The sequence below is a fragment of the Brassica rapa genome, chromosome A08, assembly GCF_000309985.2.
Source record: "Brassica rapa cultivar Chiifu-401-42 chromosome A08, CAAS_Brap_v3.01, whole genome shotgun sequence".
Classification (NCBI taxonomy): domain Eukaryota; kingdom Viridiplantae; phylum Streptophyta; class Magnoliopsida; order Brassicales; family Brassicaceae; genus Brassica; species Brassica rapa.
Window position 1 is genome coordinate 16374565 of NC_024802.2, and position 22489 is coordinate 16397053.

The window sequence follows — 22489 nt, forward strand, 5'->3', positions numbered from 1 at the left end:
ATTTTCATTTAATTAAATCAGTTTTTATCTTTAAGAACCTCTTAAGGTTCTGCGTTAAAGATGGTCTTAAGTCCCTTCCTTTTCTCTTCTTATCCGCAACAAAGAAAAAGATCGTGTGTTCGTTGTTTAGCTAATGATTGCGATTTAGCTTACCATTTCGAGAGATTAAAAAAAGAAAAAAAAGAGATACATTATAGAAAGAAGAGAAGCAGAAGAAAGGAAAATGAAGTCTTTTTGTGATAATGATGATAATGATCATAGCAACACGACTAACTTGTTAGGGTTCTCGTTGTCTTCAAATATGTTGAAAATTGGAGGAAGTGAAGGAGAAGCTCTATACTCATCTTCGTCTTCATCAGTTGCAACTTGTTCTGTTCCACCACAACTTGTTGTTGGTGACAACAGTAGCAGCTATGGAGTTTGCTATGGATCTAACTCGGCAGCTGGGGATATTTATTCTCAAATGTCCGTGATGCCACTCAGATCTGATGGTTCTCTTTGCTTAATGGAAGCTCTCAACAGATCTTCTTACTCAAATCATCATCACCATACACAAGGTTAATTAATTTAACGTAGGCATGATAACATGTTTGGTTTTCAAGAATTTATGTTTTATTTTCTATATTATAAAATTTTATTTTCTGGTTTTTTGGTTGTTTTAGTTTCATCTCCGAAGATAGAGGATTTCTTTGGGACCCATCACAGCAACACAAATCACAAAGAAACCATGGATCTTAGCTTAGATAGTTTATTCTACAATACCACTCATGAGGCAGACAACAACACAAACTTTCAAGAGTTCTTTAGTTTCCCTCAAACCAGAAACCACCATGAGGAAGAATCAAGAAATTACGAGAGTGTCCCTGGTCTGACACATGGAAGAGGCCCTTTTAATGTAGGGGTATATGGGGAATTTCAACAGTCACTGAGCTTATCGATGAGCCCTGGGTCACAATCTAGCTGCATCACTGGCCCTCACCACCACCAGAACCAAAACCACCAAGGCCACAACCAAACTCAAAACCACCATCAGATCTCTGAAGCTTTGGTTGAGACAAATGTTGGGTTTGAGACAACAACAATGGCTGCTGCCAGGAAGAAGAAGAGAGGACAAGAGGAAGTTGTGGTTGTTGGACAGAAGCAGCAGACTGTTCATAGAAAATCCATTGATACTTTTGGACAACGAACTTCTCAATACCGAGGCGTTACAAGGTTTTATTTTCTTATAATTCTTTAAATATTATTTGACTTTCGTCATAAAGTTTCTGTACTTATTCTATCGTTTAAATAATGTGAAATAAACATCGATGGACTGGTAGATATGAAGCTCATCTATGGGACAATAGTTTCAAGAAGGAAGGTCATAGCAGAAAAGGAAGACAAGGTCTAATGCTTTTATTTTTATGTTTTATAATTTACTTTTCTTTAGGATAAATGTTTTTTATTTGACATTTACTGACATTGTGGGTTTATTTTTTCTCTATGTGTGATTATGATTTGATGATCTTCTTCTCAGTTTATCTGGGTAAGTACACACTTCAATCTTCATGGATTCATGATTTCCCCCAATATTTTTCTAGGGAAAATAATGATGGGTTTTGACTGCTTTTTGTTTAATTAAATCTTTTTAGGAGGTTATGATATGGAGGAGAAAGCTGCCCGAGCATATGATCTTGCTGCACTCAAGTACTGGGGTCCCTCTACTCACACTAATTTCTCTGTAAACCATTTACTTTTAATCTATTTTTACTTCCAACTTTATATCTCTTTGATCTTTGATGTTTTATATTACGCTAATGGAGTTTTCTTTATTGGTTTAAAGGTGGAGATATATCAGAAAGAGATTGAGGACATGAAGAACATGACTCGTCAAGAACATGTTGCTCATTTAAGAAGGAGAAGCAGTGGTTTCTCTAGGGGTGCTTCCATCTATAGAGGAGTTACAAGGTCCTTTTACTTGCATGTATATAGCTTTGTAGTATATAGTTTTCATTTCATAAAAAATGTGAATACTGACTTTGTGGTTCTCTTGTAATAGACATCACCAACATGGAAGGTGGCAAGCTCGGATCGGTAGAGTCGCTGGAAACAAAGATCTCTACCTCGGAACTTTTGGTAATTTTCAGTGATAATTATCATCTATTAAAGCTCTTTTTAGATTGCTTGTATCTCACGGAATATATTTAACCCTATTAGGAACTCAAGAAGAAGCGGGGGAAGCGTATGATGTAGCAGCTATCAAGTTCCGTGGCACAAACGCTGTGACTAACTTTGACATTACAAGGTACGATGTGGATCGAATAATGTCTAGTAACACACTCTTGTCTGGAGAGTTGGCTCGAAGGAACAGCAACAGCATTGTGGTCCGCAACAATAACGACGAGGAAACCGCTTTAAACGCCGTCTTGGACGGTGGTTCGAATAAAAAAGTGAGTGGTCCGGAGAGGGTTTTGGGTTTTCCTGGGAATTTCTCGTTGCCTCAAGATGGTCCGAAGATGTTCGGAGCAAATGTGGTCGGAAACATGAGTTCTTGGACTACAAACCCTAATGCTGAGCTCAAGGCCGTTTCTATTACATTGCCTCAGATGCCGGTTTTCGCTGCTTGGGCTGATTCTTGATCCAGTCTAATGTCTAACTATGGTTTTCTTGGTTTAGCTGCTAAGTGTTTCAGTTTATCGAGGGTTTTAGCCGGTTTAAATTTGGATTCGGTTATAAATAGTTTATGCTTAGGAGCGGTATATGTTTCTTTTGATTAGTATTCATGTGAAACAGAATGAATCTAACATATGATTTTAACGCCTTTTACTACCCTCTAAGTTACTTATATATAAGAGCACTCGATCCCTATCAATAGTGGTCATGTGATTAAAAACTAAATGGATTTGGTAAAATCATAGAAAATGAGTTGGGAAAATACAATCAACCCGAACTGGTTATTAATAGTACTGTATTATGAGCATGAATATTCAGAAGCGCTGCAAGATTAGTAACTGATAAGAATGTTAATTCATGTAAATATATGGTAAGAAAATATTAAAAGAGACGGAGACGAAATATGACTCATATCTAATAATTAGGTTTCTTCTCACTTTAATTTTTGTTGTTGATGTATTGTTCTTTTTTGTTCAGAGAAATAATAAGATAAAGTAAGTAATATACGTAATTTCTCTTCAATAATGCGATTTGCTTTATTGACCATGTCGTCCCACAGCAATCCAACATACATCACCACCTCATTTCAAAATTCCCTACTTTGTCTCTTTTAACCTAAAGTTTCACCAAAATATTAGGTTGTAACTGATAATTCATTTTAGGAATGTATGGAATAAACGGAATAAAAAAGAAACAGAAAAGTGATAGTTTGATTTTTTTTTAAATTATATATATATATTCATATTTTTCAATTATATTTAAATTATCATTTTCCATCAATTTTTCTATTATTCTTTTTGATCATAAATGTAATGCATAATTATTTTTCAGTTTTTTTTTAAATACTCATTGATAGAAATACATACAAAAAAAATTATTACGTGAAAACTTACAAAAACCAGTTAATATTAAATAATAACCCATATTTCAGATAAATGAATGAGTGGTGTAGTGTTAAACTTGAACTGCACATTTTTTTTTACACAAAAAAAAACCACTCATTCAAAAAAAAACACTCATTTTAATATTTTTTTATCCTTGAAAATACTAGTATTGATATTGTGGTAAATTAAAAAGAATCTTGAATCGTTCTCTTAGTTTGAAAGAGAGTGTATCGAAGATTATATTTTCAATAATAAAAGCCGAAGGTGTGAGCAGTGCCAATCTAAGACGGTTAGATGCCCCAAGCAAGTTTTAACAACATATATTTATATTTTTCCTAATAACAATATATAAATATATATAACATAAAATATCACATTAATTTTTAACTAATTAAACTGGATTAATAATTATTAAAAATAAATCTATAAAGTTAATTGTATATTATATTAATATTAATAATTAAAGAAGCGTTAGTTGCACTAGTGTCATAGAATATTAGATTTTATTCACTGGTTAATAATTCTCAATAAGTAATATTTATCTAAAAATTCTGCATATTTATAAATACTAATAAAAAAATTCAGAAGTATGCCTTCTCAATTTAGATGTCCTAATCTGGTGGCTTGGGTGGCTATCCCTCTGGACCAGCCTTCAGTGTGAGGCAAATGTTCTTCTCTCAAACTATTCGTGCTACAAAGCTCCTCATACTCTTCCTTCATATGAATCAGAAGCATTGTTTGACAACTTTTCATGTATGTTTGATTTGATGTCTGACATTAACGGATATAAACACACATAAAACTTGTAATGGGCTATATAATGTATAGTTTCATGGGCCATTAGACAGTCTTATGAGTATAAATTGTCATGTAGTCTTCCGGCTTTACTACGAAATTCATTTTTCCTTTTACTTCTTTATTGTTTAACAAAACCTTATGCACAATCAAATGATGAATTGAGTGTTAATCACCTTCAATTAAGAAACAAGAGGGGATGGGCGTTGATGATATGAAAACAATTGAAAGGAGTGAAAGATGGATTGGAGCTATATACATTAAGGACTAGATCCCATTAATAGCCCAAATCAAAATGCCACGTCTTAAAACCTACCATTCTTTTTTTTTATCAAGTTAAACCTATGTTGAGTCTCTTTATACCCTTCATTTTCAACTTCCTAAGGGCGGAGTTAGATTGTTTTCTTTTAAGTTTGGGGTAACGTTTAGTCGTTTTTTTTTTAACGTTTAGTCGTTTATTGTTAATAATTTTACTGTCAAAAATAATATTATAAAAAGATAGTAATAAGTGTTTGCCAAGAAAAAGTAATAAGAAAAAATGAATAATATTATTCAAATTTATATTAATTTTGACTCGAGGTTTATTTGGTTATTAGAATATCTCCCATGCTAAGCACATATCATTTTTTTTGCGTTTAAATTATATTTAACAATAATTTTAAATTTTTTTAATCAAAATTAAACTTACTTGAGGCACATTTCTAGAGATGGATAACACCTAAAAATATCATAACTGATACTTTCAGTTTTATTTGTATTTTATATATAAGTACATTTTTAAATAGAATTTTTAAAATTTAATATCATAAAAATGAAATTAAACATGAATGTTAAATATTTGATTTTTATATAATGACTTACAAATAATTGTAAGATACTAGAATATGATCTTTTATTAAAAAAACAGATATGTGAAATAGTAACCAAACCAAAACAAATCTGTAAATACCTGATTTGCATTATCATAACTGTTAATACATTTTTTCTCGGTGGGGTGGTATCACATCATTTGCTAATCATGGGCTGCTATTTCTTTCAAGTTACAAAACAAAACACAGTTTTGTCAAAGAGTTACATAAAAGAGATCGAATCAAAGAAGAATTAAACATACCATTTGTTTTGTTTTTGGATTGTGTACAGTTCTGCTTTTATTCTAAGTTTGCTTCAAAGAAAACTTTTTTTTAATCAAACACATTAATTTCATGTCATAAAGAGTTTACACTCCATTAGAGGAAGAGAAGTTTAACAATGAGAGAGCTAATTTTACCACCGAATCAGCCATCACATTACTCAAACGAAGCACATACCAAAAAGAAACAACATCAAAAGAAGAGCTAAACTGATAGATATTGAATAAAATACCGAACAAAACTGGAACCAAACTTTCTCTCTTCAACAACTTCACCAGGGACTGAGAATCAGACATGATCATCAAGGATTTAACATTCGAAGAGGCATCATACATAACCACCGAACGGATGGCGAGGGCTTCAGCCATTAACGTTGATGAGAAAAAGCTGCAAGACTCGCAGATGGGATCCAGTTTAGAGCGCGGACTCCAGCCTGAGAAAATGCCACCGATACCATAATTAATATCTAGTTCAGGCATCCCATGCTGCAACTACATTGCAGATCACAGTGCTAGGGCCGGCAGCAGGAGGAGTTCGCGACACACGAGGAAGACCAGTATTTGCCAGTACTTTGGCAGTGGGGAGATGGGTATGTGCCGATTGTCATTCTCTTGCATCAAAAATGAACATATGCAAGTATCCACTTTTTAGATAAGAGTTAAAATTGTTTATTATTACTTTCATTGGTGGCAAAGCTTTAATTTTTCAAACTTCTATTGAAAAATCAAGCTTTGAAGCAAAATATATTCAAGTGTCACTTTAACCTGAGATGAACTATTAAAATATTATTAATTGAAAAATAAGAGGAAGCTGCATCTAAATTAAGAGTAACCATAAATTTGTATGAATTTTTTAATATAGAAAAATTGAATAGTAAAAGAATGAATCGATGGAAAGTAAGAAAAGGAGATGAAAAGAGAAAGAGAGAGAATTTATGGAGTAAAATATTTTGATCCAAAAAAGATAAAACAGTTTATACAGCATATAAAACAGTTTTATATGTGATTTAAGAAACTTGAGAGTAATAATGCGAAAAAATTTAGAGATCACATTTTATTTTATCAAAAACAAATTTTGTAAGCACATGCTATGCCATGTGTAAAAAATTTGATTGCTCATGTGACTTTAGTATAAAGGATCCTAAGTAAAACTAATATATATAACTTATAATGAATACTAGAACGATAACTTATATAATATGAAAAGAATACTAGGTTTTTTTTTTTAAGCACGAAAAGAATACTAGGTTCAAAGATAATATTACATCGATTTTAATCTATCACTCCCATACATAAACAATCCCCCACGCACGCACCTTCGTAACGTCTCCCATTCCCTTACTGTTTGTTGTTTTTTTTTTGAGAAAACATACTGTTTGTTTTTAGCTGTAAACAGTGACGGTCCAATATCCTCAATTTTTTTTTGATGCCCTAATATGCATAATGCATTTGTTATTCATGTAAAAAAAATTTATGTCTTATATACAACTAAATTTTTTGCTTAAAATATGATGTTCTAAACGGTCGGTTCCCTCGCCTATGCTTGAGACCGGCCCTGGCTGTAAAAGAGAATGCATTCCAGAGAGATGCTACTGAATAATGATGTGATAAGAGTTATTGATTCTATTAGAAATTTTGATAATTGATTATATATCTCAACAGGTCGAAAAATAAAATGGTTTAGACTTTATGGATAATATAAGGACTTAGTTTTACACGGAAAAAATATAAGGAGTTAGTTGACATAATATGTGTAGTTTTCGTTGACTTGGACAATGTAGGTACATATCCACCAATTATGCAACTTGTTAACGACACACAAGAGGGACTTCAAAGCCTAAACGCTATATATATATATGCGCTTCAAAGATATCACGTCTAGTTACTGGAATAACTCCGTGTGTTGCGTGTTTTAATTTCCTCCAGCTTGCACGGACATTAATTAACTCAACTGAAAATAAACTTCACATTTTATTGGGTTATAAGATCCAGTAAATTCAATCTCAAAGAAATCTCGAGACCTAAAATTTGTTACGAGGATCACTCAACTATAAAGAATGGATGTAAAAAAATACTAGTCAATGTGTGCAACATAATGAACTTGAACTTTATGGACCTAACTACTTGATTAACCACCGTATATAAGTTAAAATTATCTTTACGAAAAAAAGTTTGCAATCAAATATTGTTATGGTTATTTGAACACATTTATAGTTCTCATGTTTACCAAAAATAAAATTATGCAATCAAATATATATATTTTTGTCCGAGATTTTGTAGTCGAGTGGTAAAGGAAATGGTTTGGGACGCCAACACATTTCATGTTCGATTCGGCTTGCTGTGCGAAACTACTTCACATTATTTTAGACATCCACATGGATATAAGTCTTTGCTTTCGATCCATTTGAACATCGGAAGAGAGAATCTATCCGTAGGCTAGACCTTTCCTTAATGATTAATCTAGGTTTTTCATATGTCCGAAACACTTCAGATTAATAAAAAAATTATATATATATAATTTTTGTTTGCTGACAAAAAAATGAAATCAATTTTTGACTTCAGCTAAAATAAAGACCAATTGAATTGAAGATCGAGTTTATTCAACGGTAGTGATTAACATTGTCGGATTTTTAAGCCCTTTATCAAAAAAAAAAAAAAACATTGTCGGATTTTTTGGTTGCTTATGAAACACTATGGCCATCCGAGTCAAAAGTAAGACATAAAAATTGGATAAATATGTTTTCCTTGTCAAAATGAAAAATATCGAGCTGTTTTTGTTTTTATTTAGAAAGGAAGAAGAGACAAAAGAAGTCATGTAAAATTGACGATGGAGGGGATGAAGAAGGGTCCTACGTTATGGAAGAGGTGAAGCAAATTGGTCCATAGAGTGTCTCTCGTAGAAAATTCTTGAGGATCGAGGCAACGTGAACGTCACGTTAATTGTCACTCAATCTGAATTGGACCCAAGTCGATTAGTAGAAAATGACAATGATTATTTATAGATTGGCAATACTATAAACCCCACTCCATAGAAATTCACATCGTGACTATTAATCTTGTATAGATATATATTGCATTCACGGATAATATGTGACATTTTCGTTGTGGGACATATATGCGTTTGGGCTTTCACGTGCTTATTAATTATTATTCCCTTATATCCCTAAACATGTAGTCTCTGTTCCCTAAATTAAGATTTTTTTAGAGTTTATTTTTGTTCCAAATAAATAAATTTTCTATATTTTTAAGGTATTTTTGTATTCTTCTGAGAAACATTAATTGTGAATATTTGAATTGATTAAATTTTATTGGTGGATAGTTATTGAAAAATGTATAAAAAATAAATTTTAAATTAAATTGTAAATATTTATTGTATTCTTAATAAACGTGAAAACTCTAAAAAAATTTACTTTCGAAAACAGATGAATTATTTCGTAAAATTTTGATTACTGATCGCACTAGAATATTTTCTGAAACATGTGCATTTCTTTTATAAAGGAACAGTTTACACAACAAATCACTAAAACTAAAGCAATACACTTTTACCAAAAAACTAAAGCAATAAACCGTAGTTTGAATATTATGCCATTCACATAAGTAAAACCGATCCCATTAATCTATAATTGATCGTTACCCAATGATTTGGTTAGATCGAGTGAACACAATTTAGTCTTCGAACGATAACGGGTCACACTGCCGTAAATAGTAACAAAAACTTTTACATGTTTATATATTTTTGTTACTATTACAACTATATCGCACTTGTCCCGCATGTTACCATTCAGAGGTTTACTTTCATTCATTAAACTTTAACTTACAAACTACAATAACAAGAAAAAATTATCCACCCTCTACGATAATCTATGTTACATGGAAACGGAAGCGGGTACGTGGAAGCGGAAGCGTAAAGAAGCGCAGAAGCGAGATTTTTTAAAATATTAGGAAGCGGGTACGTGTTGGAAGCGTATATCCATATATAAATAAATAAATATATATATATATATATATATATATATATTAATTTTAAAAAAATTAGGACTAAAAATTTATGATTTAAATTTGAAATAATGCATTTATTCATTTATAATAATTTTGAAAACTGTAAAAATACACATAAATGAAGTTTACAAAAAATGTTATATTAATTATTTTTAATACTTCATAAATAATTGACACAATATATTTCAACTTGTGCTATATCTTTAATAAAAAATTTCAATGCATAAACATAATTTATAGTATTATTTTTAATATTTGTATATTTATAACTCAATATTCATTACTATTGATTTTTTTATTTTATATAGATTAAAACTATGGTTTTATATTTTATTGATATACATTGCATTTTTTAAAACGGAAGCGTGATTCCAAAACGGAATCGTAAGCTTCCAACAAGTTTTTAAAGAGAATATTTTAGAAACGTTTTGGAAGCGAGATTCCGCAAGCTTCCACAAGGTTCCGATTCCGATTCCGGTTCCGAAGCGGGAAGCGGACGTCCGATGAAGCTTCCGTGCAACGTAGACGATAATAACCAAATGCTACAACATCAAAATAAGTTAAACAAGATAGATATTCAAAAAAAATTGAGAAACAAGTAATAATCAAATTTGAAATGTTTTATTACTCTTCCACATATTCAACAAGATATATAGCACTACTATGTGGAAGAGTAATAAAACATTTCAAATTTGATTATTACTTGTTTCTCAATTTTTTTTGTTATTATATGTATATTACCATTTTATCTATTTAATAAGATATACTTGTTTAATTATGAATATCAAAATTAGATAATTAAGATATTTAAAACATGTGATTACATATATCACATATGTTATACTAGATTTCAGTAGGCTAAAAGTATAAAAATTTAATTTGACCTGACTAATTGACTATAACTTGGCAGCATGTCGAAGAAGCTAATTCTGAAGTAGAAATTCCCAAAATAGTGAAGAAGGGAAAAATATCAATACAGGATAACATTAATGCAGTTTGACAAATGATACTACATGTGTACCTCTAGCTGAATATATTTAATGGCAATGTATTAAATGTTTTGATTGTGAACACGGTTTGACTAAATCGACCTATAATCAATGAAATGATGAATTATCAAACTAAACATACATATATTTGGCAATTCTGATCGTTCGAAAGAGCACTTTGTAAAAGAGCATTGTATAAATAGTCAAAAGTTTTCGCGAGATACATAACTTCTAATCGGCAAACTCTGAAAGTCAAAAAGTGTGAGAAAGATTGTTTTTCTTCTAATACGGATGAAAATAGAGTACAAGTCATATGAACTCTTTGTACAAGAGATTTTTTTTTTTTGAGTACCAGTGTTTTTTATTAAGATGGAATCACAAGAAAAAAGTAATAGATCAAAAACTAAAAAATAAAGGGGAAATTGTTTTTTTAGGCCAAAAAATAGTAAGTATGTCACATTAGACTAATCTTATATATTTTATGTCCTATTAGGCTAAGTATTTTCAAAATGACAATAATGCATTCAATTTCAATTATAAATTCAAAATTACAATTAACAAAACAATTTTTTAATATTAAAATATAATAAATAGTTAAAGTAATTAAAATAAAAGAAAACATTAAAAATCCTTTTAAAAAACTAAACATTATGTCCCACAATTTTTTTTTAAAAAAAAATTCTGAAAAATTGATTTTTCATATATGAAAACTGAATATTTCCAAATATTTTCTTTCCATGTTTTTCAGAGCTGATTATTGTTATCCGTAGAATACAGTAAATCTATAGGACTCTGTTCTACAAGTTTTTAGATTTATAATAATGTGTAGATTTTGATTTCTGCAAATTTTAGATTTACAGCAAATTTGTAGAACTCTTTTTCTACAGGTTTTTAGATTTATAGTAATATGTAGATTTCGATTTTTACAGATTTTAGATTTATAATAATTTGTAGATTCTGATTTCTACATACTACAGAGTGATAAGTTAAGCGCATAATGTGCATTCGAAATATTTAGAGTGTTATTATTTACGTAGATCATATATTAAAAACTGGATTTTATTTTTTACTTCATAGAATATCATTTCTACTTTAAGTAAAATAGAATCTGAAATTATGATTTAAATATTTTTAAAACTGAAAAAAATATCACTAAATTCATATAGGTATTTCGTTAGTAGTTACTATTTTTTCAATTTTTTTTGTTTGTAAAAATATTTATTTAATTTATTTTCAAAAAATATTAAAGGACATTAAAAACATAAATGGTACAAAATGGAAATTAGTCTAGTGAGACATAGTTACCATTTTTTTGGCCTAAAAATAATTTTCCCAAAAATAAATGATCACAAGAAAAAGTAATATTGGATCCGTTTATAAGATGTCGTGATCTATGCGTACAAGTTACTACGGAAAACTTGATTAATCAGAGAGTTAAAAACTATGCGCGAGTTGAACAATAACTATTGTTGTCCCATTTTTAATTATATTTTCATCATTGTTTTCGGCATTTTACCAGCTGGGACAACATACGCACACTAAGTAAAATTAAAGTAGATTTTTGAAAAGATAGAAGCAAAAGCGATCGTTGAGACGACATCTGTTTAAGCTTTAAACTGATAAACACGATGTGATTCGGCATCACAAGATGGATTAACTATTCAATTTTGGGAAATACAAGTTGAGAACGACATATAGAATGAAATAAAAAAGACAAGTACTACGAAGTTTTTTGGGAAAACTGTTTTTTTAGAGCAAAAAAAATGGTAACTATGTCCTTTTAGACTAATCTATATTTTGTGTCATATTTTCCTATAACACTCTTTAATATTTTTGAAAATAAATTTAATAAATAATTTTACAAACAAATTTTTTTTGGAAAAATAGTAACTTTTGATAAAATACCTATATGAACTTAGTCATATTTTTTCCAGTTATAAAAAAGTTAAAATTATCAATTTCATATTATATTCTAAATAAAGTAAAAATGACATTCTACGAAGTAGAAAACGAAATCCATTTTTTTCATTGAATCTACAATGTTTAGAATACGTGATCTACGTAAATAGGAGTATTCTAAAAATATTTAGAATACACATTCCGCGCTTAACCTATCGTTCTAAAATCTTTAGAAATCAAAATCTACACATTAATATAAATCTAAAACACGTAGAAACCGACTTCTACAGATTTACTATAAATCTAAAACATGTAGAAATCAAAATCTAAACATCACTATAATTCTAAAAAACTGTAGAAACCGTTTTCTACATATTAGTTGTATTTTACAGATAAAAAATCAGTTCCTAAAAATATGGAAACAAAATATTTGAGAATATTCACTTTTATATTTTGAAAAAAAAAATTGATTTTTTTAAAAAAAAAATAAAAAAAACGAAAAGGAACAAAAAAATAAAAAAAAAACGAAAAAAGAATAAAAATTATAATTTTAAGGGCATTACTGGCATTTTGAAAAAAATTAGTCTAATAGGACATAAAGTAATATAGATTAATATAAAGGGACATAGTTACCATTTTTTTGCTCTAAAAAAACAATTTTCTCAATTTTTTTTTCTTTGTAAAAAAGTACTACGATTTTCACACCTCAAAACAGTTAGTTAATTACTGGTTCGATATCCAACCATATTAGTTTCCGAAAATAGACTTATCCATTTATTATTAATATAATTTGTAAATTTAATTTAGTGGTTATCATTATGCAAAAAGAAGAAGAAAAACTTGAATTAAACTTTGTATGTTCCGACACATTTCCGGCGATAGAACTAACTATATAATTCGTTCAAAGATTTCATCTTGTTCTTGTTCCCATTGGTTTTAAAATGTTTTAATTTCGTTTGTATAGGTCATCAATCATATTTTGATTTGGTTATAAAATATTACTTCGGTTTTATCAAGTTTGAAAATAAGACAGACTATGTAATGCAATCAACATAATCGCATGCGTTGAAACTCTCTATCCGATGTGTAGAGAATATCCTCATGTCTTTCTATATATTAAAAACTAGTATATTCTAAAACGTGCACCAAAAAATAATGTATATTCTAAATTTTCATTTGTGTTAAAATTTAGCACCTGATTTAGAAACTAAAGAATGAAATAGTTTTCTATTTAATTATTGTTTTAATACTTTTGTTATATTCTCAAATTTGGAAATAAATTAATTATATATATAGATCTAAAGATGTAAGGATTTGTTTTTGTTCGTAAGTAACACTTTTAATGAGTCTTAGAACCTAGCTTAAACGTGAATGTTAATTTTAATTCCAGTATTTTTCAAGCCTTCCAGTTGTAATATTGTGAAATTTTGTAGATATATATTTGAAAATATAATTTAGATTACAATTTAGATTACATAAATAAATATATCTATTAAAGGATATATAAAAAATACAGCCGACAACGTTCACAACATGTATAGATTGTGAAGCAGCCTGGACCAACATTAACATGGTCCAAAGAGTTCCTAAATGCAACAATGGCAATTTCACATTCCTTTTTTAATTATTCGTACTACTTGTTGCCAATATATTTTAATATGTGGTATATCCCATTTTACAAGTTGATTTTCCTGTCGCTATTGCTACTCATTACTGTTTCTCTCTTTGTTCTACATGGTTTTTTATTAACTATCCAAATAATTTTACTCTTAACGGTAAAATAACTTAAACGCACAAACGGCCTTTAGAAGAGAAAGGCATAACATAAACCGTTGTGGTAAGCGTGGTAATAACTCTTTAAGCTGAGCTTATTTGAGTGATTAGGGACGGTGGATGGAAACGCGTGAATTGATTAATATTCTTTTAATTCTCTTGATTAATCATGAAAACAAAAATTGTTGAAAATTTGAATATCTGACTGGTCAAATTTCTGTCGTGGCGTAGCATGAAAACTATATATAAACATCCACACATGCCTAGTGACCCTCTCCATCGTAGCTTACCTACAACATCTGGCCACAATCCAATCAAAACACCTCTTTTCATTCTCTCTCAAATCTTCATTTCCATATCTACTTTTTCTCTCCACTTTATTCTCCTACCCCTTCTCTCTATCTAGAGCTAAAGAAAATGGGTATTTTATCAAGAAAAGCTACTTGCAACACTCATGGCCAAGATTCTTCGTATTTCCTGGGCTGGGAAGAGTACGAGAAGAACCCTTACGACGAGGTCAAGAACCCTGATGGCATTATCCAAATGGGTCTCGCAGAAAATCAGGTAACTAGTTAACACTAATCATAAAACAGATTTTGACAATTAATGTATAGCAAAATGTTATAAATCTTATGGATTGGTTCGCTCTTGCAGTTATCTTTCGATCTTATTGAGTCATGGCTTGCCAAGAACCCTGAAGCAGCAAACTTCGAAAGAGAAGGCCAATCTATTTTCCGGGAACTAGCTCTCTTCCAAGATTACCATGGCCTTCCTTCCTTCAAGAATGTAGGATTATATAAGTATTTAAAATGATCGGATAAATATTATTAACTATTATCATATTAAACCAAAATTTTCTAAATCGGTTGTTTTTGTCATAACTATTCTTCAGGCTATGGCGGATTTCATGTCGGAAAATAGAGGAAACCGAGTTTCTTTTGATCCTAAAAAGCTTGTCCTCACCGCGGGTGCTACTTCGGCTAACGAAACTCTTATGTTCTGTCTCGCTGATCCTGGAGATGCTTTCTTGCTCCCTACTCCATATTATCCAGGGTTAGTTAACTTTTCTGGGGTCAAATTATTGCTTTTTCACAAGTAACATGAAAACTTACGCTAACTAAAACCCTTTTCTATTTACATTTATCATTTGCAGATTTGATAGGGATTTGAAATGGCGAACCGGAGTTGAGATTGTACCAATCCAATGCACAAGTGCAAACGGATTCCGCATCACCAAATCCGCACTCGAAGAAGCCTACAAGCAAGCGCAAAAGCTTAACCTAAAAGTTAAAGGAGTCCTTATAACCAACCCATCTAACCCGTTGGGTACTACAACAACCCGAACCGAACTAAACCGTCTCTTAGATTTCGTGTCACGTAAGAATATACATTTGATAAGCGACGAGATCTACTCGGGTACTGTTTTCACTTCTACTGGTTTCATCAGCGTATTGGAAGTCCTCAAAGAAAAAAAACTCGAAAACACCGATGTTTCTAAACGTGTCCACATCGTTTACAGTTTGTCTAAAGATCTAGGCCTACCTGGTTTTCGCGTTGGAGTTATTTACTCCAACGATGATATTGTTGTGGCTGCAGCGACAAAAATGTCTAGTTTCGGTCTAATATCTTCTCAAACACAGTACCTCTTATCCGCATTGTTATCCGACAAAAACTTCACTAAGAACTACCTCAAAGAGAATCAAATCCGACTCAAAAATCGACACGATAAGCTTGTGTCTGGTCTAGAGGCTGTAGGTATCGAGTGTCTCAAGAGCAATGCTGGACTCTTCTGCTGGGTCGACATGAGACACCTATTGAGATCTAACACGTTTGAAGCCGAGATTGAGCTATGGAAAAAGATCGTTTACGAGGTTAAGCTCAATATCTCTCCCGGTTCTTCGTGCCATTGTAACGAACCGGGTTGGTTTAGGGTTTGTTTCGCGAATATGAGCGAGGAAACACTAAAGGTTGCTTTGATTAGATTGAAGATGTTCGTTGATGGACCGTCATCTACTACAAGAAGTCAAAGTGAGCATCAAAGGCTAAAGACTTTAACAAAGATGAAAGTCTCTAATTGGGTTTTACGGCTATCATTTCAGGACCGTGAACCCGAGGAACGATAGTCTGGTTTATTTTTATAATAAAAGTGTAATAAATATGATTGGTTTTCATTATTTTTAGTGATTTATTCGTCAGATGTATCTTTTTATCAGAATTCTATATTTTGGTAAAGTTTATAGAGAAAAGTTCATGCAGTGTAGCTTTTTGTATAATTTGTTTAGTGAGATTTGAAAAGAAAAACAAAATTGTCAAAAATTGCTTCAGTATTACGCTAAAACATGTCACGTGTTAAATAATTGCTGGCGACATTTCTGGTTGAGAAGCCGTAATTTGGGTCCGACCAATAAATCCGCTCATCAATACTATTAAAATGGAAGCACTCTAAAAAAATATACCTATAAAAATTGTTTAGACCTTTTCATTTCTCATTATTTTTTGTCTTACCTTAAATTTATACTAACAATATGTTACCATATATTTCTCTAACAATAATTTAGTCAATTCTTTTATTTATTTAAATCTTACTCCTAAATCCTAATCATTACTATTACTATATTTATTATTTTGATTTTTAATCGTAAAAGCATTGAAACTAATGTTTTATATTATTATTTTTATTTAAAGCAAGATAAATTACAAGACATATATGTGTACATTCTAACTTCCTCTTTTGTTTATAATAAAGTAATCATATCATATATAAACTTTCCCACTAAAATCTCATATCATATACTAAATTTTCAACCGTCTATAGTTTGATAATATTTTCATATTTAAAAATGATTTTTCTGAATATTCATGTTACCTTCACAAAAATGAAGAAATTCATTGGTTCTATTAAAGCTAACCTGACTTCACGATATCAGTATTGATTATTCAAGATTTTAAAAATTATTTGTTTATATATTATACTTTTATATACTTTTCACTTAAAACGAATCAATACTATTAAAAAGGAAAGAGTTCTAAAAAATCTAATATAAAAAAGTTGTTGAAGTTATGTATAACTATTTATTATTTTTCTGATAATACATTAATCATTCTAAACATACAATATTTTAAATATTTTTTACAGATCTTAATATTATTTCTTATGATACTTTTACTTAGAAAAATATTTCATCAACCATGTTTTTGTACAATAACGTTAAAAATCTATATCAAAAGGTTGTTGGACCTGATATGGACGTAATGGGTCCACATCTGTTTGGGTATTTAAGATCCTAAAAGAATTTGAAATATATGAAAAATCTGAAAAATATCCAAAACACGAAAAGTATTTGAAACTCCAAACAAATGCAAAAAAAAATCAAATACCTACAAATTTAAAATCTTATTCAAAATCTGACACGATGAACTGAAAAATACCTAAAATTTTATCCAAATACCCAAATTTTTTTTTAATTTGAAAAATTTACCTGAAATCAAAACTCTAATCGTAAACCAAAAACTTAAAAACAATATCCACAATACCGGAAACATATTCGGAATATCTAAATATACCTAATAAACACATATTTATGATCGGGTCTACGGTAGGACCCGGACTCAAACAAAGACCTGCGGGTCAAAAAAAAACCCAATAGGTTATCTTCTCTGGACCTGAACTAAACCTATAATTTTGGGTCGGTTCGGTTTGTTTTTTTGATCCGGATATAATTCTCATGTCGAAAAAAACTTACGTAAAAGTGTACATATTAAATCTCAAATAATTGTAGATTATATAGCTGTTAAAAAATATGTTTTTCGATATAATAAAACTTTTTATTATAATATAATCCAACAACCCCGCGCTTTCCAAGCGCGGATCAAAATCTAGTTTATTATTATTTAATTAACTTGAACCTACTTCTGAGCACTATAGTAGTAGACTATGTTCACATTGTTAATCCTTATTATCCTTTTGAATAGCTACGAGAATTTATTCATTACTCTACTAGTTGACAATAAGATAAATTAGTGCATTCAATATTCAATTCTTGGTTTAGAAGTGATCGATTTCGTTGTAGTGACTTTTACGTAAGTCAACGAAAACTACCATTGTAATTCAATAGATGAACCCATTTATTGACTCACAGCCACGTAGACAGACGTGGCGAGCGAGAGATATCTTTATTCATGTATCGAGTTAATCTTAAGTAGTAGATTGTTGATTCTTTTTAAAAGTAAGAAAGCAACAATTGAGTCAATTTGCTGATTTGTCTTGTTGTCCATAATTTTAGGTAATTTTGTTTATTTGTCATTTTTATTAGGTTTTAGTTAAATCATTGATTTATTATTAGTTTTAGCTAAATCATTAATTTATTAATTTAAAAATATCCTTAATGAATCTTATATATTATTAAAACCGAATTTCATGTTAATAATATTAAAATTATATGTTATATTAAATATTTAGTTAGTTTTTCTTATTTGTCATATTCTTATTAGGTTTTAGTTACTAACTGATTATTAGTTTCTAACTGATTCACTAATTTGAGAAGTAAATTTGATGATTTTTCATATTCTCCATAATTTTAATTATTTTTGCTTATTTGTCATGTTTTTATTATGTTTTAGCTAAATCATTAATTTATTATTAGTTTTTAGCTGAGTCACTAATTTATTAATTTTAAAAATACCCTTAATGAATCTTATACATAACTAAAAACGAATTTCATTTTAATAATATTAAATTATATGCTATATTTAATTTTTTTTATTTGTCATATTCTTATTAGGTTTTAGACTTTTAGCTAACTTATTGATTTATTATTATTTTCTAACTGATTCACTAATTTATTAATTAAAAATATCCTTAATGAATTTTATATATAATCAAAAAGAATTTTATATTAATAATATTAAATTTTTATATTATATTAAATAACTGATTATAAAATAATGTAATAAAAATACCAAATAATATATTTTAAAAATAAGATAATTCTTATATATATATTATTGTGTTGCTATCTGAAAATAATATTTTATTATAAAATTAACAAAAATTAAGATATAAAACAATTTATAATTAAATATTAGTCAAGCAAAATATAAAAATAAAGATATTTTCTAAACTTTCTAGGATATGAATGTTTTGAGAAATTTAGCACAATAATAAGTATATATTTTGATGAAAAATATTTGACATGCATAAATACATTGGTGTTTGATTTAACTATTTGAAAATATAAATAATAACTTATTATGCTGGTTTTAGATTAATAAGTATTAATAAGAAAATTATGTCTAGACTATTAAAATACAATGTCAAGATAGTGTTTCTTGGAATTTGAAGTAATCTCAAGTAAGACACCAACTGAAATTATTACATTGTGAGTGTGTATGTGTTAAGGCATTAATGAGTTTTTTTATGAGTATAATCTAATGTGTGTGCTAAGAGCATCATTAGCAAGGATATCTTACCCAGTATTTTACAAATAAAATAATAAAAAAAATCAAAAAGTGATGAGAGAGATGATGAAATATTCAGAGACGTCTTTAGGAGAAGAAACTATTGGCTTTTGCTAAGAGACTACTTTTATCATGCGTCATCACATGATTGAAGTTATTTCCTTCTGTAATAAAATTTAATTACATTATTAGATAATACTATTAAAATATTGCTTAGGTACTCTTTCAAGAATATTTGTCAATGTGGATGTTATACTCCATCCATTTTAGAAAGATGTATGTTTTTGGTGTTTTACACTTTTTAAAAAAACATATCAGATTTTAGTTACTAATGTATTATTTTTCATTATCAATTATTCCCCAAAATTTTTAACCAATACTTTTTTACGAACACCATTATGTATTTTGAAATTTACGCATTGAAAATGTAAGATATATATATTTTGAAATGGAAAGAGTATTATATAATCGAATCACGACGGAGTACTAAGTTACTAACCGGTAAATAGTGCAAAGATGCGAAATGAAAAGAAATTACAAAGGATGGATGTCTCGGGGATAGTTGCAAATGTTGTGCATGTGGGTGGGATTCACATGGCAAAAGAAACAGAGAACATCTGCTAATATTTTCTGATTGGTCGCTTCCGCAAATATTCCACCATATATTATATATTTTCGACCAACCTTGTATTTGTATATTTCTATTGGTGTTGATATGTTATGTTTGTGTTGATCGACGCATCCGGGGACCACATGACCAGTGCTCCACGGGATTTGTTCCATGTCTTCAACCTCAAAGTATATTAAAAGAAAACGAAAAAACTTTTTTTTGGTGTAAAAAACGAAAAAAACTTCAAGTTGTATTTGAATTTTACATTTTTTTTATTATCACATATGAATTTTTTTTTTCCGAAAAATATCACATATGAATGTTAAGTCTTCTTATAGATCTGTTAATTACTAGCTATATGTTATCATGCAGTATTATAAAATACAATCATGATAGCAGTGCCATCCATTTAATATATTTTCGTTTTGTATTAAAATGAAAAAAATGTTTTTTTTTACTGAAAAATGAAATAAGTGCGCATTTGACAAAATGTTTAGTGGTTATATATGTCAAACCATTCCGCATATATTTTATACAACTCTTTCACTATAAAATACAATCATTATAGCAATAAGACTGCGCATTTGGTTTGTTAATGGTAGTAAGTAATAGCAGTATGATCTGTTTTTCATTAACTCGCGTATTTTTTATAAGTTTTTCAGTATGTTGAGTGTTATGCCTAGAACCAAAATCTAAGTACCATTTGTAGTAAAGAACATAAGATAGACAACAATTTCATAGTTACATTTTTGTGTTGGAGACTAATGGCTTTGTTTTCTCTTCGTAGAATAGTATATGTTTTGATGTTTTGAACTTGGAGGACCTGACGCTATGTTTTTTCAAAGCTTTAAGCTTTGTTGGTTTACAGTTGTTCCTTATCATTTCAGTATTTGAAGTTAGTTTGTATTAGGTTAATATTAAACTCTGGATTTGAAGTCTGATTAATGTAAATTCTGCTGATAATATATATATAGTTCTTTTAACTACGTTGTATGTACCAAATCATATTAATTCTGCATATATTGTTGTAAGGTGAACTTGAAATCATGTTGTAGAAAAGGGATATGCACTCAATAAGCAATCTTTAGGTTGATGGTGCTTGGAATGATTTTACTAAGAATGGTGGTTTGGGTTGTATTCTTCGTTTAAAAGATCAAACAATTGTAAAGGTTCAGCGAGTAGAACCTTTGTTGGCTCAGTCTTGATAGCTGAAGCTTTGGCACTCAAGGAAGCAATTCAAATGGCAGCTAATGCAGATTTCAAGAGCCTCCAAGTTTTTTTGGACTTGTCAATCCTTATCTCTTCCATGTGATCAAGGTTGGAACAGAATGAGATCCCAGGCATTCTACCTTGCAACTCTCTTCTCTCCGTTATATTTTAGCGAACTTTAATCATGCTCTTGTTGTATTTTGATCGAAAGTTTAGTGATATAAATGTTGACAAAAAAACATATTATCCAACAACATTGGCATGGCATGAGGATTCAAAGTTGGATTAAATAATTCAAAAACAAAGGCCGAAAAATTCTTGTCTTTGTAGAAGCTTTCTCCAACACATAAGTATTTGTGTTTTCAAATATATAGACTAATATCCTTTATGTATCGTGAATTCATGATAAAAGACTTATGTTTCCTGATCGTTTTCAAATATTTTACTAAACATGTATATATGTGTGATGTAAAATATGCGATTTTATCAAATGGTAAAACGACATTTTTACGTAGTCTTACACAATACTCTCATACATTAAAAACTCTATAAATTAATAATACCAAGACAATATTATTTTATTGATGTATAAAAAGTTCTTTTTAGATTTTTACATTTAGAATATATATATATATATACATAAAAATATTTAACTTTGCAGTTTATATATTGATTAAATTTTATAAACTCATCTTTCAAATTATTTTACTATATTATTTGGTGTATATAAAATATGTAACATAAAATTTAAATGTGTTTGTAAATATAATTTTATTAAATTTTTCAAAATATTTTAAAGTGTTAAGAAAGTAGAAATAGATTTCATTGTGAATATAAAACAAATAATAATATTTTTTATTTTATAAAAAATAATATATATTAATATATTTTATTAAATTATTATTTTATTATTTTATCGATTTGTGTTATATTTTCCATCTATCTAATTCCAGGCCGATGAAATTTATTAATTTATAATATTTATTAATTTATAATTTTATACAGTTTATTAAAAATGGTAAAACTGTAAAAGTAAAAGAAGTCTTACCCCTGCGATTTCGAATATGTAATTATGTAAAGACCCATTAGGTGC

General features: G+C 29.3%; 3 protein-coding genes across 4 annotated transcripts in view; all 3 read left to right on the plus strand.

Annotated features, from left to right (window-relative positions):
* Nucleotides 1-22489, plus strand: part of LOC103835100 (probable disease resistance protein RPP1) — a 531820-nt gene that overhangs the window by 181260 nt on the left and 328071 nt on the right. The window lies entirely within an intron of this gene.
* Nucleotides 106-2805, plus strand: LOC103835046 (AP2-like ethylene-responsive transcription factor ANT). 2 transcript variants are annotated; one of them, XM_009111141.3, is made up of 8 exons: nt 106-557; nt 663-1212; nt 1302-1384; nt 1517-1525; nt 1632-1720; nt 1823-1947; nt 2039-2115; nt 2197-2805. In XM_009111141.3, the coding sequence occupies exons 1-8, from the start codon at nt 224-226 to the stop codon at nt 2616-2618; spliced, it is 1689 nt and encodes a 562-aa protein (XP_009109389.2). In that variant the 5' UTR covers nt 106-223; the 3' UTR covers nt 2619-2805. The 2 variants fall into 2 exon arrangements, with proteins under 2 accessions (XP_009109389.2, XP_018508902.2); XM_018653386.2 differs by having other exon boundaries at nt 174-557; nt 1320-1384.
* On the plus strand, nt 12881-16375 carry LOC103835047 (1-aminocyclopropane-1-carboxylate synthase 8). Its single transcript, XM_009111142.2, has 4 exons — nt 12881-14684; nt 14775-14906; nt 15013-15173; nt 15274-16375. The coding sequence occupies exons 1-4, from the start codon at nt 14538-14540 to the stop codon at nt 16241-16243; spliced, it is 1410 nt and encodes a 469-aa protein (XP_009109390.1). The 5' UTR covers nt 12881-14537; the 3' UTR covers nt 16244-16375.

Bases quoted from the DNA above. Each gene is read 5' to 3' on its own strand.
- LOC103835046 (XM_009111141.3), top strand. From the start codon at position 224: ATGAAGTCTTTTTGTGATAATGATGATAATGATCATAGCAACACGACT. The intron at 1,721-1,822 runs GTAAACCATTTA...ATTGGTTTAAAG, and splicing joins CTACTCACACTAATTTCTCT to GTGGAGATATATCAGAAAGA. The intron at 2,116-2,196 runs GTAATTTTCAGT...TAACCCTATTAG, and splicing joins TCTCTACCTCGGAACTTTTG to GAACTCAAGAAGAAGCGGGG.
- LOC103835047 (XM_009111142.2), top strand. From the start codon at position 14,538: ATGGGTATTTTATCAAGAAAAGCTACTTGCAACACTCATGGCCAAGAT. The intron at 14,685-14,774 runs GTAACTAGTTAA...TCGCTCTTGCAG, and splicing joins TGGGTCTCGCAGAAAATCAG to TTATCTTTCGATCTTATTGA. The intron at 14,907-15,012 runs GTAGGATTATAT...ACTATTCTTCAG, and splicing joins GCCTTCCTTCCTTCAAGAAT to GCTATGGCGGATTTCATGTC.